The sequence below is a fragment of the Thermobia domestica genome, chromosome 2 (genome assembly GCF_964235325.1).
Source record: "Thermobia domestica chromosome 2, izTheDome1.hap1.1, whole genome shotgun sequence".
Classification (NCBI taxonomy): domain Eukaryota; kingdom Metazoa; phylum Arthropoda; class Insecta; order Zygentoma; family Lepismatidae; genus Thermobia; species Thermobia domestica.
In genome coordinates, this window is record NC_137455.1 from 283879380 (window position 1) to 283893369 (window position 13990).

The 13990-nt window shown below is 31.9% G+C and overlaps 1 protein-coding gene across 1 annotated transcript in view; it reads left to right on the forward strand.

The window, feature by feature from the left end:
* mub (poly(rC)-binding protein mub) overlaps positions 1–13556 on the forward strand; it is a 334826-nt gene extending 321270 nt beyond the window's left edge. Inside the window, exon 10 of the mRNA XM_081748796.1 lies at positions 4258–13556. Within this exon, the coding sequence (XP_081604922.1) occupies positions 4258–4342 (85 nt within the window). The 3' untranslated portion in view covers positions 4343–13556. The remainder of the gene's footprint in view (positions 1–4257) is intronic.
* Positions 13557–13990: the final 434 nt, after the last annotated feature.

The window sequence follows — 13990 nt, forward strand, 5'->3', positions numbered from 1 at the left end:
TAAGTTTATTGTGAAACGACGAAGTCTTTTGTTCCAAAATAAATGTGCAGGGGAGTACGGCGAGGTTTCTTCTGGTGTGATTCGTGCCACTTAGACGTTATGTTGATTCCCTGCGCTTTTAGGTGTAGTTTCACAATAAACTTACATGCTCATGTTGCAGGTTTTTTGCTGCCGACTGTACATGTACGAAATTTAGTTTCGGGCTTTCTCTTACAATGAGTTACAGAAACCATTTCGAACAGGAAAGGCAAGAAATTTTACAATTATCACATGTTTTGTATAGTTGGTCATCAATACATGAAGTTTTGATATGGAAACCTATGGTATCAGATAATACGTATTTCGTAATTACACAACCCAATGCAGGACAGAAACGAGGTGCCTGAACTTCTGAGCTGCCAGGCATAACTTGAATGTTCTGGACGTAACGGTACGAAGTTTAATATCTGGATTTTTTGTCAGGAAATGTGAAATACTCAGTTGTCTTAATTCAGTATTACATATTTAAGGAATGCTAAGATAGTGAACACCATAAAAACGCTAGCAAAGTTGCTAGTTTCACTTAACGATTTCCTTGAAATGGTACAGTTTTCGAGTAGTATAGAGCGATTTAAGTAAATTTGGACATGGGGGTTTTCGGTTGATGAAGTCCATTTTGGAATGGGTAGTGGTGGATCAGGCATGATGTACTTGTAGCGTAGTTTATTTCCAGTGGGTTCCAAAGAAATGTGCTACATGTGAAACTTAGCAATGGTTGTTTTGCGTTGGTCTTTAACCATCGAGATACTTTTAAGTTTAAAACATCTCTCAATTTTGCTTAAAATGTCATTTGTTTCATTGTTGTGCCAGTCTTGTATGAATATTGTAGCTAATGGTTGTGAAAGAAGGCATAGAAGATAAAGAGGAAGAGTGAAAGAGAGAGGAGAGGTTTTATCCTACCTCGAGGCCGATTTTAAATTGACTGCACTGTGTTACAATGAGAGAGCGAGAGAGAGAGAGAGAGAATTGCATAAAAGAAGCATGAGAAATTAAAAGTAAAATTGACTGAAGCAAATCACTTTTAATAAATAATGGTGTTAGTTACAGTACATCAAATAATATATCTGGTGAAGGCAATGATACGTTGCCGAAACTCTTAACACCATCATTTATTAAAAGTAGGGATGGCCAATTCCGGAATTTTTACTTTCCGGAATCCGGAAAATGAAATTTCCGATTCCAGAAATAATTTTTTCGGATTCCAGAAAATTTTGGCCATCTTGAATTAAAAGTAATTTGCTTTGGTCAGATTTTACTTTTTAATAAAGACAAAGCATTTCCAAAGCTAGAGTGAATGGCATTCAGATTAAAAATAAATAAATTAAAGGAGATAAAGGTAAGGAAACATAACATATATTTAAAAAATTGTGAAATATATATTAGTGTATGCTCTCGTTAGTTAACAGTAATACTGTTGGAAACCGAAAATGCAACTTTTATGTATCCGAAACGACGAAATTCCTTAACTCATTCATTATCTTGCTACGCGATTTCCATAGAATAAGAAAGATCTATCGTTTTCGGATAAATGAAAGAAATTTAGCCGAATTTCTTCGAAAGATCATTTAGGTTCGAGCGTAGAAAACTGCATCTCAGGCAAGCTAACAATTTTATAAAGTAGCGTTTGTTTACATTTTCCGGGCGCAAGATTTCAGGTCTCAGATTTTGGAAAGATAATTTAGATTAATGAGAAATTTGGAACTCCAGTGAATCCGAACTTGCGTCAGTGAGTTTCCTGAGCATAAAGTTAGAAAGTTTTATATATTTTTAAGTAGTTCGCATTAATGTAGTGTGAACAACTGAAACTGCTACATATTATCCACCTATAGATAGAGAGATGTAGTGAGATTCTCCATTAAGACAGCCCTCCAAATATAAGATGTTGTATAATATATCTATCGATAATATATCTATAATATATGTATAATATGTAGATGTGTTTATTGCAAAAATGGGTGACTTTAAGATGTCAATGTGATCTTTAATTGTGAATATCAACTGTCGATAGTAGAATAAAACATATATACATGATGTTCAGAAATAATACAAAAAAAAAAAATCGAGATATGAGTCCTTGCACAAAAGTAAAAATTGTAGACCAACATTGGTCCACAGACGCGTCATTTTGGAGTTATAACCTGCCATAAATTGGTCGGAACGTTATTTAAAAACAGCCATAAGTCAAGAACCAATTGGAGGAAGGGCAATGTCGGGTAAAAGAGCATAGTGTTTATTTTGTACCTAGACTCCATTAATGTATCAGTTGATAAAGAGTATTAGCCAGTTTTTATTATTATTTATTTATTTCCTAATTAATAATTTTTCATTTCTAGAAGACTTATACGCTTCAAGGCTCCTGCTCCACATCTATAGATAAACTGAATATATGGATTGGTGTGGGGGAGAAGGAGTGTTAATGAGTACATGAACATCGTGACCATGTGTCTCCGTCATGGTATAATTGGATCTAGGCTTGAAATAAGCTGTGTTCTTTTACCTGATCTTCATCGGACATTTCGTCCTCGACTTCTGACCCTTTTTGTATCATTCCGACCATTTTTTTGCGGGCTAGAGCTCCTAGAAGTACGCATTCTTCCACCGATGTTGGTCTATACGTTTTTCATGATTTCGAACGAGGATTCACTCACCGAAGTTTACTGTTTTCTACGAACAACCAATATAAAATAGTGTTCTACTGTTGATATTTGCTATTTGTTACAATAAGCAGAACTTCTGTTACTTTTTACTTGCTTAAAAAAAGCAAAGTCAGTCAATATCAGTAACACCAATCAACAACACTAAAGCACATAGTGTGCCTTACAAATGTGTTTCTGAGACTACAGATTGATGGTGACTCAAAGACGGTAATCTTTTATTTACTGTAGTGATACTACTAATATGAACATTACTAGTTAAAGTCTACGTTGATATGACCAGAAGCGCTGATTACCTTGATGAACCACTCCGTATATTCCTAATGGAAATTCAAATCGTTCCCACAATGCAACGAATGTGACTCGGCGACACTACTGGCTAGAGTTGTAACTAACTGCATCGTCTGCTACTGGCAGAAGCTAAATGTATCATTGGTTAATTCTATCAAACACATGCGTTCTGAAGGATTTAATTCGTTCATGCTTTTAGTAGTTCATGGTGCCCATCTCCCTTGAGTGGCGGCACCACAGTCTCCGCAGTTCAGCGGCAAGAGCAGCTAAAACCTCTTATACTATATTACTCTATGACCAGAAGATATAGAACTTCTTTTCATACAGTTGATATTAGAACTGAAAATGTAAATGACCGAGCTGTAATTAGGTAATTGAAAGCACATGAATTACAGTAAATAAAACTGTTTACGTCGAAGAAAATACTTGCATAATATAATCAGTTTTCATAGTTAGAAGATTTTTACGCAGTACTTAGTTTTAAGCTTAATATAATAAAGTATATGAAACATGGCAAGCTAAATGTTCAAAAATACCTTACATGTTGAAGTACTACATCATTTTAGAAAATAAAATGTTAATAGGATATACAGGGTGTTCTCGGAAGAAACCAACGAACTTCGCACTCATGTCTCTCACATCAAAACAAAAGTGAGAGTTTATTTTGCACTGTGCTGAGAAGTGCCTAGTCTCAGAGACTCAGGTTGACTTAGTTCATTTATTTATGGCCTCAGTGTAGCCAATCTGGCGTCATTATCACTAAATTGTCTAAAAGTGCCTTATCTCCAGAACATGGCACTTCTCAGCAAAGTGCAAAAAAGCCTTTTCTCTTGTTCCGATGCAAAGAACACGTTGACTGAGGGTTGATGGTTGCAGGGTAGCCAGTATGACATCATTACCACTAAATTGTCTATGAAAGTACATCCGAAACTAGGCACTTCTCAGCCAAATGCAATATAAACTTTTCTCTTGTTTTGATACAAAAAGCATGTACGAAGTTTGTAGGTTTCCTCCCGGAACAACTATATGTGTATAAAATTCCTTGTGGTTGATAATTGGGGTCTTAAATATTTTATTGCGTCGTGTAACTTATTTATTTATTTATTTATTTATTGTCTTATTCTGTAATAGTACTTTCCAGATTATCAAGAGGATACAATTTAAATATTGCAGGTAAAAGAATTTTCCTATTTTATATATTTTGTATGTTTCTTGAAGTTTATTTTGAACGTTTCAGTTGCTTTTGATTTTTGCCATTCTTCTGTCGTTTCAGGATATCAATGGAAACAGCTGGAATGGCTATGCCAGGATATCACTATATTGCACCAAATCATATCGTAAAAGCTCCGATACATTAATGTTAGCAATATTTATTTTTTCGCAGCAATCTTCTCTCTCTGTGGGAAGAAGATGGAAAAGACATTTTAGTGGCATTATTGAAAGATGCCAGGTATTGTGTATTAATACGAGTAATGGTAAAAGAAAAGAAAAAAAATATATTGTTATGCAGGAGCCAGTTGGTATCAACCTCGGCCAACATTGATGTGCCATTTTCTGCGAGTTTTTTTTCAGAAGGAGAATGTTTTGAGGAAAAAAAAGAAAAAGAAAAGAGGGAACAAGCCAAAGATGTGATTATTTCTTTTTTCTTATTTTTAAACTAGAGAAAAACGTACTGTTTTAAAATATAGAGAGATCGTTATATTGCAGGGAATCAAATTCCCAACATTTTTTTTTCAGAGTTTTTTTTTTTTTATTATTATTATTTCTGTTTTCTCTTTTATCTACTTCTGTTTTAGTGTTACACTAAAACCATTATATCTCATAGGAGTGAACTTAGCTTGCTGTGAAACTTTGATCAAATGCACGAGTTTAGAGATTTTAAGAGAGAGAAACAAAAAGAAAAGAAAGATAAGAAATGTATAATGCTTGTTAGTTTTCTGTTCCTTGATAATACATGTAGGTTTTACCTTTTGTCCTAATATTGTACTGTAAATGCCCGTTTTACTGCCTGAAGAAATTTTACACCTTTCTCTTATGTTAATTTCCTCTTTGCCCTTTCTACTGTTCTATACAGAACATAAATCCACTATCTACTTCGTGCCCTTTCTTCTCCAAAAATCATATCCTTTTTCCCACAATGGGGTTGCCACTTGAGCTACTATAAAAGCCTCAACTCTTTTTACTTAAGAAAAAGCTTCTCTCTACACTATACACAGGAATATATATATATAAGTAACTTCTGTAAGTTTTACAAGCATTACAAACCTATGTAAGATAGTATCAATATACATACACAAAGCAAATTATATGTATACACGTATTTAAGACAGAATGAAAAAAAAAAAAACTATGAGATGGAACTTTCCATATATCTATTAGGGTACGTAATTTGTTTAAGGAAGGTTTTTTTCTAATACTAAAAAGTAACTCCGAAATGTGCCAAATATTCACAAGTTTCTATTTGTAAATGCACTTTGTATTTTAAAGAGAAGAGTACTATTCTTTCGTAATTCTTCAGACGATTGAAAAGGTTAAGAAATTTCTTCACATAGTGATGAGTAAAACAAATAAAAAAATATAATTAGACGTAGAATCTTATTTTATGTAACCAACTTAGTTGGAACAATTGTAATACATGGCTGTAACTGTTTAGTACGAACCAGTGTACAAGCTATTAATACTGTACAGCACTATTTTATTAAATGCCTAGTTCATGGTTCAAATCTCAGTGGAGATGCTGTAGGCCACTTTTTGCTCTATAGCTGTGATTAGGTCTAGTGATTAAGCAGGCAGTGTGATTAATACATATATATATTTTTTTCTTTTTGTGTTTACACATTGTGCTGAGGAAGCATACCGCAGAGGTGTAGCTTTTGCGTGATAAGTTTATTTATTATACGTGTTCACATTACTGGTAGAACAACAAATGTCTTTTTTTAAAAAAAAAACTTACAAAGTTAATAATGCATATCTCTTACTTTTAGCTCATTTGTTTTTTTCTAGAACATATCATAAGAAATCGTTTAACAAAGTACCCAGTGCGGCACGTGTGAATGTGATAGTTATATTCCTGTTTTGTTTTCTGAAAGAACGGGAATTAATTTTTAGATGGAGTTTTAGAAAGTTATTGACGTGTATGTGTGCGTGTGTTATAGTTTTTTTTGTATAAATATTTTAAATGTGGTGTGTACATACAGACAACATATAAAGTGTGTTTATGCAGGAAGAGTGCGTGTTACTTTTTTGCATATAGCAATATACTTTTGTTTTTAAAATATATGAGTATGAAATACTTCTTTTCCTATTGTGTATTTTCTTTATTGGTGTGTTCGTATTTTGTTGTTCATTATCCAGAAACAAACTGATCATAGTCACAGTGGGAAGTAAACACGAAACAGTAGAAGGTATATGATCAAAGTATGAAACAATATTGTATTACGATGTAGGTTTCGAAATAATGTACTATGCTAGTCACGCTACACTGAAGGAAATATCTGCGCACGTTATAGGATGATCCTCCTCCTATCACAAATAAATAAATTACAAGTAATAAGTGGTTTTTGAAATTACTATTTCCTTCAGCGGTAACTATTTAAAAAAAATAATTGTCGCTTTTCGAGGAAGTACAGAAAATAAACATTGAAAGCTAAAGAGAGAACTATTTATAAGAACTACTTAAGTTTTGTACAGGTAGTTCTTTCTTTCGGTATATTTCAATATTCCTATATTTCTTTTTCGTACACTACCTAAGAAACACAAGAAAGAAAAAATCTGCCTTTCGAAATCACCAATATTTGCACTAAATAACAACTACTACTGATAAAAGGAATAGTAGATGTTCCCAAAAAGTTTTGAGTGCAACTTGTCACTGGAAATTTCATTGTGTAAAAAAGATTAATTATTATAAATGGAATGTGCATATTTACTGTTGTTCATTTTTCACCAGTTGGAGTGTCTGCTGGTGTGTGTATATTATTTAAGGCAGTATTTCCTCAACAAGGAAACATGTTGGAAAAAAATGATTCATTAAAAAAAAATACCCTGTTGAATTTAGTCTCTCGTCTTGCTGATGTTATCGCTGCGTATGCATTCAGTAGATGCAACTAACAGTGAACACGTATTTAATAGATGAAGGTAAGGGGAAACAGTTCTATCAATTATAATATCGTATAATTTTTCTTAGTATTTAAATATACAAAAATAACAGGGGGGGGGGGGGAGATACAAGTTCTAATAGATAGTAAGTTGAGCTTACGAGGCAGTAAGTAAGACTTGCCATACAAAAGTAATAGAAATTGAAAAGATTTAATATTACAAAAAGTACGGGGTGAGTTTCATCAAAAAGGCATTATGCATTACGAACACAATTGAAATCTCTGTTAATTTCGGGGTCGATTTTCCAAGATGTTTTGTCATTAAGACGAATTGCAAAAAAGGAGTATGATTCGTTTCTATATATATATATATATATATATATATATATATATATACAACGTATTTATCTGTTACTTAGAAATGTGAGATTTTCTGAGTTAATCCTAACAACATTTGTGTAACTCAGATTCATGGTTTCAAAGTCGTGCATTCATTTTACTGATCTAGTGAATTCAGTAGGTTAGGATATGTACGGTAATATGCATTATATAAACTAATGTAATTTCCTTTGAATTTACAGATACTAGTCTTTGTTACTTCTAAAATAAAAATAAGTTTGCTCATTTATGTTCTTTTGTTCAGATTTTTCTGTAGTTATGTTGATTGTTGCATAGAATCAAGAGTAGATTTTATTTCATGTGCATTATGGCAGGTGAGTTTACTAGTGACTCTTTAGTTAAATTAGTATTCTTATTCAATTGTTGCTAACTTTGACTTGCAAATTATTTCATTAATACAGTCGATTATTTTGGCTCGATTGCAAGAAAACTATGCATTCGTGATATTACAGGCTATGCATTGAGCAAAGAAAATGAAATATTCAGCTAACATAACTGACTCAATGGAAACTAATAACTATTACAAATAATGAATTTTTTTATTCTGTATTATTTGGTATAAAACAAAAGATCGTAGTGAACTGGTTCTTTGATCGAATATATAATTGGAAATCTTTTTAGCTTGTGACCAATTTTTGGAATTTCTATTCTTAAAGTTCCGTCATCATGATTCTTCCGACAACTCTAGAAACATTGTATCTGTGTTGACCCGTTCATTTCTTATTCGTAGGGAAATGAAAGAGTACTTCATATATTTTCCGGCTGCAAAGTAAAATTGAGACTGCTGAATGTTCCTCTCAGTGTCACAGACATGACTTTAAGGTTATCGAAGACAATAATTGTAATTCGAAAAAAATCAAGAGTTTGATGTTTATGGAATTTCTGTATGTGATGAAAATAATATAACCATTTGCAGAAAATAAAAGGTGCCGTTATGTAAATTTTCTGAGTTGTTGAGGTATTTGTAATGACTGTCTATATATATTTAACAATAGTGAAGTATGTTTTCTTCTTCTCTAAAATATGAGTATAATTTTATCGTTTAAACTTCTTGCTAATAAAGAATATAGAGAATAATTGTGATATTAAAAGTAGTGGGGAGTGGTATTCTTCATGACAATATTTTCTAGTCATATCAAACGTATTAATATTCAAGTTATGTCGTTGAGTATTGTACGAAAACTCATATCATTTTTTAATGGAAAAAGGAACAAGTTATGCATATCAAAGATCACATGTACTCGAATCATGCGTAGTCGACATATCAATTTTGAAGAAGCAATATAAAGCCGAGAAAATAATCTTACAAAGCGTTATAGTTTCTCTTTAGACGCTTTACTTCATTTGTGTATCCAATATAGTATATTGATGTATATATGACTTGCAGAATATTTTTAGTTTTATTTGTTGGAAACAGAACCGCAAATAATAATATTGATTATATCTAGTGAAATCGGAGACTCATATCAACTTACGAAGTTTGAGTACAAAATAAGTTCTTACAAGTATTTTTTTCTTTCAGTTTTTCCTATCTATTATTGTCGCTTATATTGCAATACCGAAGTGAAATCCTAACGTGGAAAATAGATTAAAGTCAGTAACATATATTAGCTTGTTAAATGTGTATACTTGTGTATTTAAATTGTGTATATATAGAAAATATATTTGTTAGTACTTTCATGTTACTGTTATTAGTTCTCAGGTCTTTTAAATTCAATGAATAGTTTTCGATTAACATATATCGTGAAAATAGTTTTTTTTTTTTTTTTTTTAATTTATTCCTTTTGAGAAGTCATGTGCTTGTACCAGATCAGAATTTAAATAGTTATATAACTCATGATTGTTGCTTTTATAGAAAAGAGTAAAATAGTACTTTTAATATTGTTAAATTTATTGCGTATGTTAGATCTTATTAAATACATATATATACTTGTATACCATTTTACCATGACTGGCTATATATCGACCGAAATCATGGTAATGATTTTTTAAAAAATCAATAAATATTGTGTTTCAGCTACACGAGTAAAGCAAATTATAAGTGTTTATTTCACGGAAATAAAAATAATCGACGTGTTTTGTTCTTTAATACATGTTCGAATCTCATATTAAAGTAAACATTTAGAAAAAGTAAGTGTTACGTATTAAAGTTTTCTTGTTAGATGTATGTAATTATTAGTGTTTGACAAATGCTACACCTCTGGTATTAAAGCTTCCTGCAAAATAAAAAGTAAAAATAAATTTAAAAAAAAAATGGAATCAAATAATTGAATGGAATCTGGCAACCCTTGATAGGTGACCCATCCCTCTGACCTCCCGCCTATCGGTTTGACCATGTTTACTAATTTATAACTTGTGTGTGGCAATGTATAATATTAAACTTATTTGTATTTTAAAACGTTTTCTCTCCAAGAAAACTATTATTGATAATGCTCAGAGCAATAATCAATTTATAATCTGAGCTCTGAAGGGATTTCTCTAGTAAAGGGGCCTTAATTAAATACTAAAGAATGTTTTGATTTTTGCACTAAATAATACAAGGACAAAATCAAACTTAACGTCTTTAAATGTGGGCCTCATCTTTTTCCTTACAAAATTAAAATATTAAAATAGCCATTACCAATTCGCCCAACCAAAATAAACGAAAACAGAAGATAAAAAAAGAGTTATTAAATTAAATCAAGGAGGTTCTTCTACAAACTGTGTGGAAGTGTGTTTTGATATGCTTTTTTTATATTATGTATATATATATAAAAGGAAATTACAAAGACAAGATATGAATGTCGTTTGTGAGGCTTATTTAAGTCTTTTCCATGGCTGATGGGGTAAGCTGACTGTCGGAAAGTTTGGTGTCAGCGAGCTACCGCTTTCAGACAAAGAAATGATTATGTCTGTTTTGTGGCATAGTTCGCATGTCAAAGACAATGTGCCAAAATTACGTTTGTTGTCAAGCTTAATATATATATAAATATATTTACAAATAATATGTATGTGCCAAAGTTCAGCACCGAACTAGCCTTGTCAGCTTGGGCTTCATCGGTTAATAATTTCAGATGGGAAGTGTACTGCTCCGGCCTTTCCTCTAAACCATACGCCACCACCTACACCTAAACTATATATATTACCTGTGCCATATATCCTGTCATTTACATGAAGCTTCCACATACGTATGTACCTCTCTAACAAAGAAATACATATTCATATCGGCCGCAACGGCAGTGCATCTCAGGAATCAGTACCTGCAATTGCATGGAGCTTTTTTAGGCCCCAAGGAACTAGTTTTACTACCAATGCTCGAAATTTTGTTTTAATACCAATGATGCACCTTTTAACTTTATTGAAATACAACATATAGAACTTTTCGTCTATTTTAATTGAAATATCTAAAGTGTAACATATCTTAAATAGAAAAAACAATACAACTACATATTGACGTATGACTGAAAATTGTTTAGTCATGTAAGACTAGTCAGATTTTATTGTTCTTCAGCTCTTGGAAAATACATAATTACATCGTTATGATTATGCAATATAATATGGTGCTATAAAATCACTGTTATATGTAATTTCCTGTTTCCAGCTATGTTCAAATTAATCCTTTACAAAATATAATCTGATTTAATTGATATTTAAATAAGTTAGTTTGGTAAATTTTAACTACGATTTAACAATAAGTTTGTAATAAAAAAATATCAAGCTTTCAAACAAAGAGTGTGTCTGTAAATTATTGTTTGTCAGTAAGTATTGTTGATTCAAGAATGATCATCATTGGACACACAATCTGAACTTAATTTCGAGCGTTGATTACATCTCACTTCGGGTATCAAGCATGCTCATAATTCATATCATCTTCTTTTCAAAGCAATTTTCATTTTTGAAGCTGCCAATAAAAAAATTAACAAAATAAAATACAAGTAACATCCTTTTCACTGCCCTAACCCATTGATTTTTTTTTAAGTAATATTTTTCGTAAAATAAAATAGGCTTGATACTGAAGTGGGTATGGTTAATTAAAAAAAGTGGGAAAACAACATATCGGAGAATGATTTTGAAAGATTTCTGTCAATAAAGCTTGCAAACAGTGTCTTCAATGTGTGAGGCTTAAAAGAAATATAACAAAAGAATACATTAAGAAAGAAACAAATTTTAAACTAGCCTTTTATGAACAGGGTCTATATTACATATTTAAAATGTAGTTATAAGGAAAAAACTACGTCTTTCAACATTGTCATATCCTAAAAATAACAGTATTGTTTTTTATGTGTTTTAAATTTTTTGGTAGGATTAGATGATGCCAATATTATTTCTGTGTTAATATATTATAATATATATTATATACAAATATGCAGGTGTGACATTGCCAGCTGCGTTTTTTCGATAACCGCAGTTTTATCTAGTCACTTTTTTTCTCTGGCATGTTCACATCTCTTTGTCAGCCAATCAGGGAGAAGGTTTCAAATAGTTAAGGGAGGGGAGATGGATGGGGAGGAAATAGACACTGTAACGCGTAACATAAATTCAGGGTGATGGTTTATACTGAGTGGCGGGGCTGCCTCTAAGAAGGGCAGTAGTCGTCACGGGGCAAATCAAAAATAATGTAATTCCATGTTAAAATGCTGCTTTGCTTCTGTTATTAGTGTGCTGCTACCCATTTCTGCCATGTTCAAATAAATACTATACGAGTAAATTAAATACAAGAAATACGGTATGTTAGTAGGTTAAGTGTAATATGGACGTTTGAAAGCGATTACATTGTGTGTGCTAAAATGGTTGGATTATTACCAAATGTGACTCAGGGTGTATATGCTTACCAAATGATTTTGCTTCTGTGCGCCAATTTTAAAATAAAACTGTATACTTTTTTAAAATTTGGCTTAAAATGCAAGAACGCACGCAAGCATAAGATATTGCTAGTTCTTGAACACAAATTTGCTGTAGGTTGTAAAATGTATCAGGTACTCACAGAATGTAATAAGAAATTTAAATACAATTTTCTGGATACGCTTACATACATTGCATATCTTCAAACATATTGTAAAGGAATTGTTCCAAATTAATGTAAATAAGTGACATAACTGTTTCTGGTAATATATTTTATGACAGTTTGCAAAAACCTTTACTTATTTGTTTCAAAAAAGGATTAATTTCAAGTTTAATGGTCGAACGCATTAGTATATATATTCAATATTAAACGCACGAAACTGAAGTAAGGTAAAGCTTTAATCATTTCAAGAAAGGAGTAACACTAGGTAAACATTTTATTAGGTAATAATCAAAATTTACATTAACTATCGTTACATGTGCACGTTATATAAATACAGAAAGACTTTCTGTACGAATTCGAGGAAATTTGTATCCACTGTAGAAACCGCTGCTTAACAGTCATTACTACAGTTTCAATACTTCTAAAACGTTAAAATAATAATAATAATTCTTCACGTAAAAATAAACTGAACTAAACTGCCTGGCTTGACAACCCACATGGGCTATGGCAGGTACGTGACTGTAGTTAGGGGGTGTGTTATTAGCACATCGACTTTACATAAAATAAAAATGAAATGGTTGTAAGGATAATGATTGGAAAGTTTTCCTTTTACCTATAAAAATTCTGTGAGCACCTTTTATATCTACTTAGGAGGTAATAACTGATAATAAAAGATATATTATTTACTTATGTGCCAACGATTAGGTACATAGTACAAATACAAAGTAATGTACAAACACATTCGTATCAATCTCAAAAGAAATAGTGAGGTATTTACCAAACTGAAAGAAAACATATTACACTCAAAATGTGACGATAAGATTGCTCAAGTTGCTGGAATAACTCTTCAATAAGAAGCAATTTAAAAAAGAAGTGTATTCTTTATGAAATGGGTAGTATGTACGTCTTTAGAGAGAAATAATAAAGAAAAATCAAACATGTTTTATTACTGCTATAATAGATTTAAGGGCAATAATAATAAATCCAGGCATAAAAAAGACAGTTTTAGATTGCACGTTGTCTAGTGTTCTTTCCATATTACTGATGTTATAATGTACTGTTTGTTTTGGTTATTAAAGTGTGTATATTTAGGAACGTATTTCGTTATTTTGATGCCTATGAGTTTAATTTACATAACCTTTAAATTACAAACTACGAATTTATCTTATATAATATTAATTACGTGCAACTGTTTGGAAACAACATTTATCGATCATCAGTGATACTAAACCTGAAGTTTAGAAACACGCATAACGATACATACTGTATATTGTAGCAGTATGCCGCTACTTGGTGGAGATGGTACTTAAAATTGCGAGACCTTACGAGGGGCAGTCAAAAAGTTCTCGGAATTCTGTTGTAACTCTTTATTACCACAATATAAGTGTAGATGTACTTAATCGCCTTCAAAGCAGGCACTTTCGGAACACACATACTTGTTCCACCGCTCCTGCGATTGAGCTCCCTCGTGGCTAAGCGGTTAGCGTACGCGCCTTTGGCGTGGGAGACCCGGGTTCGATTCCCGGCGG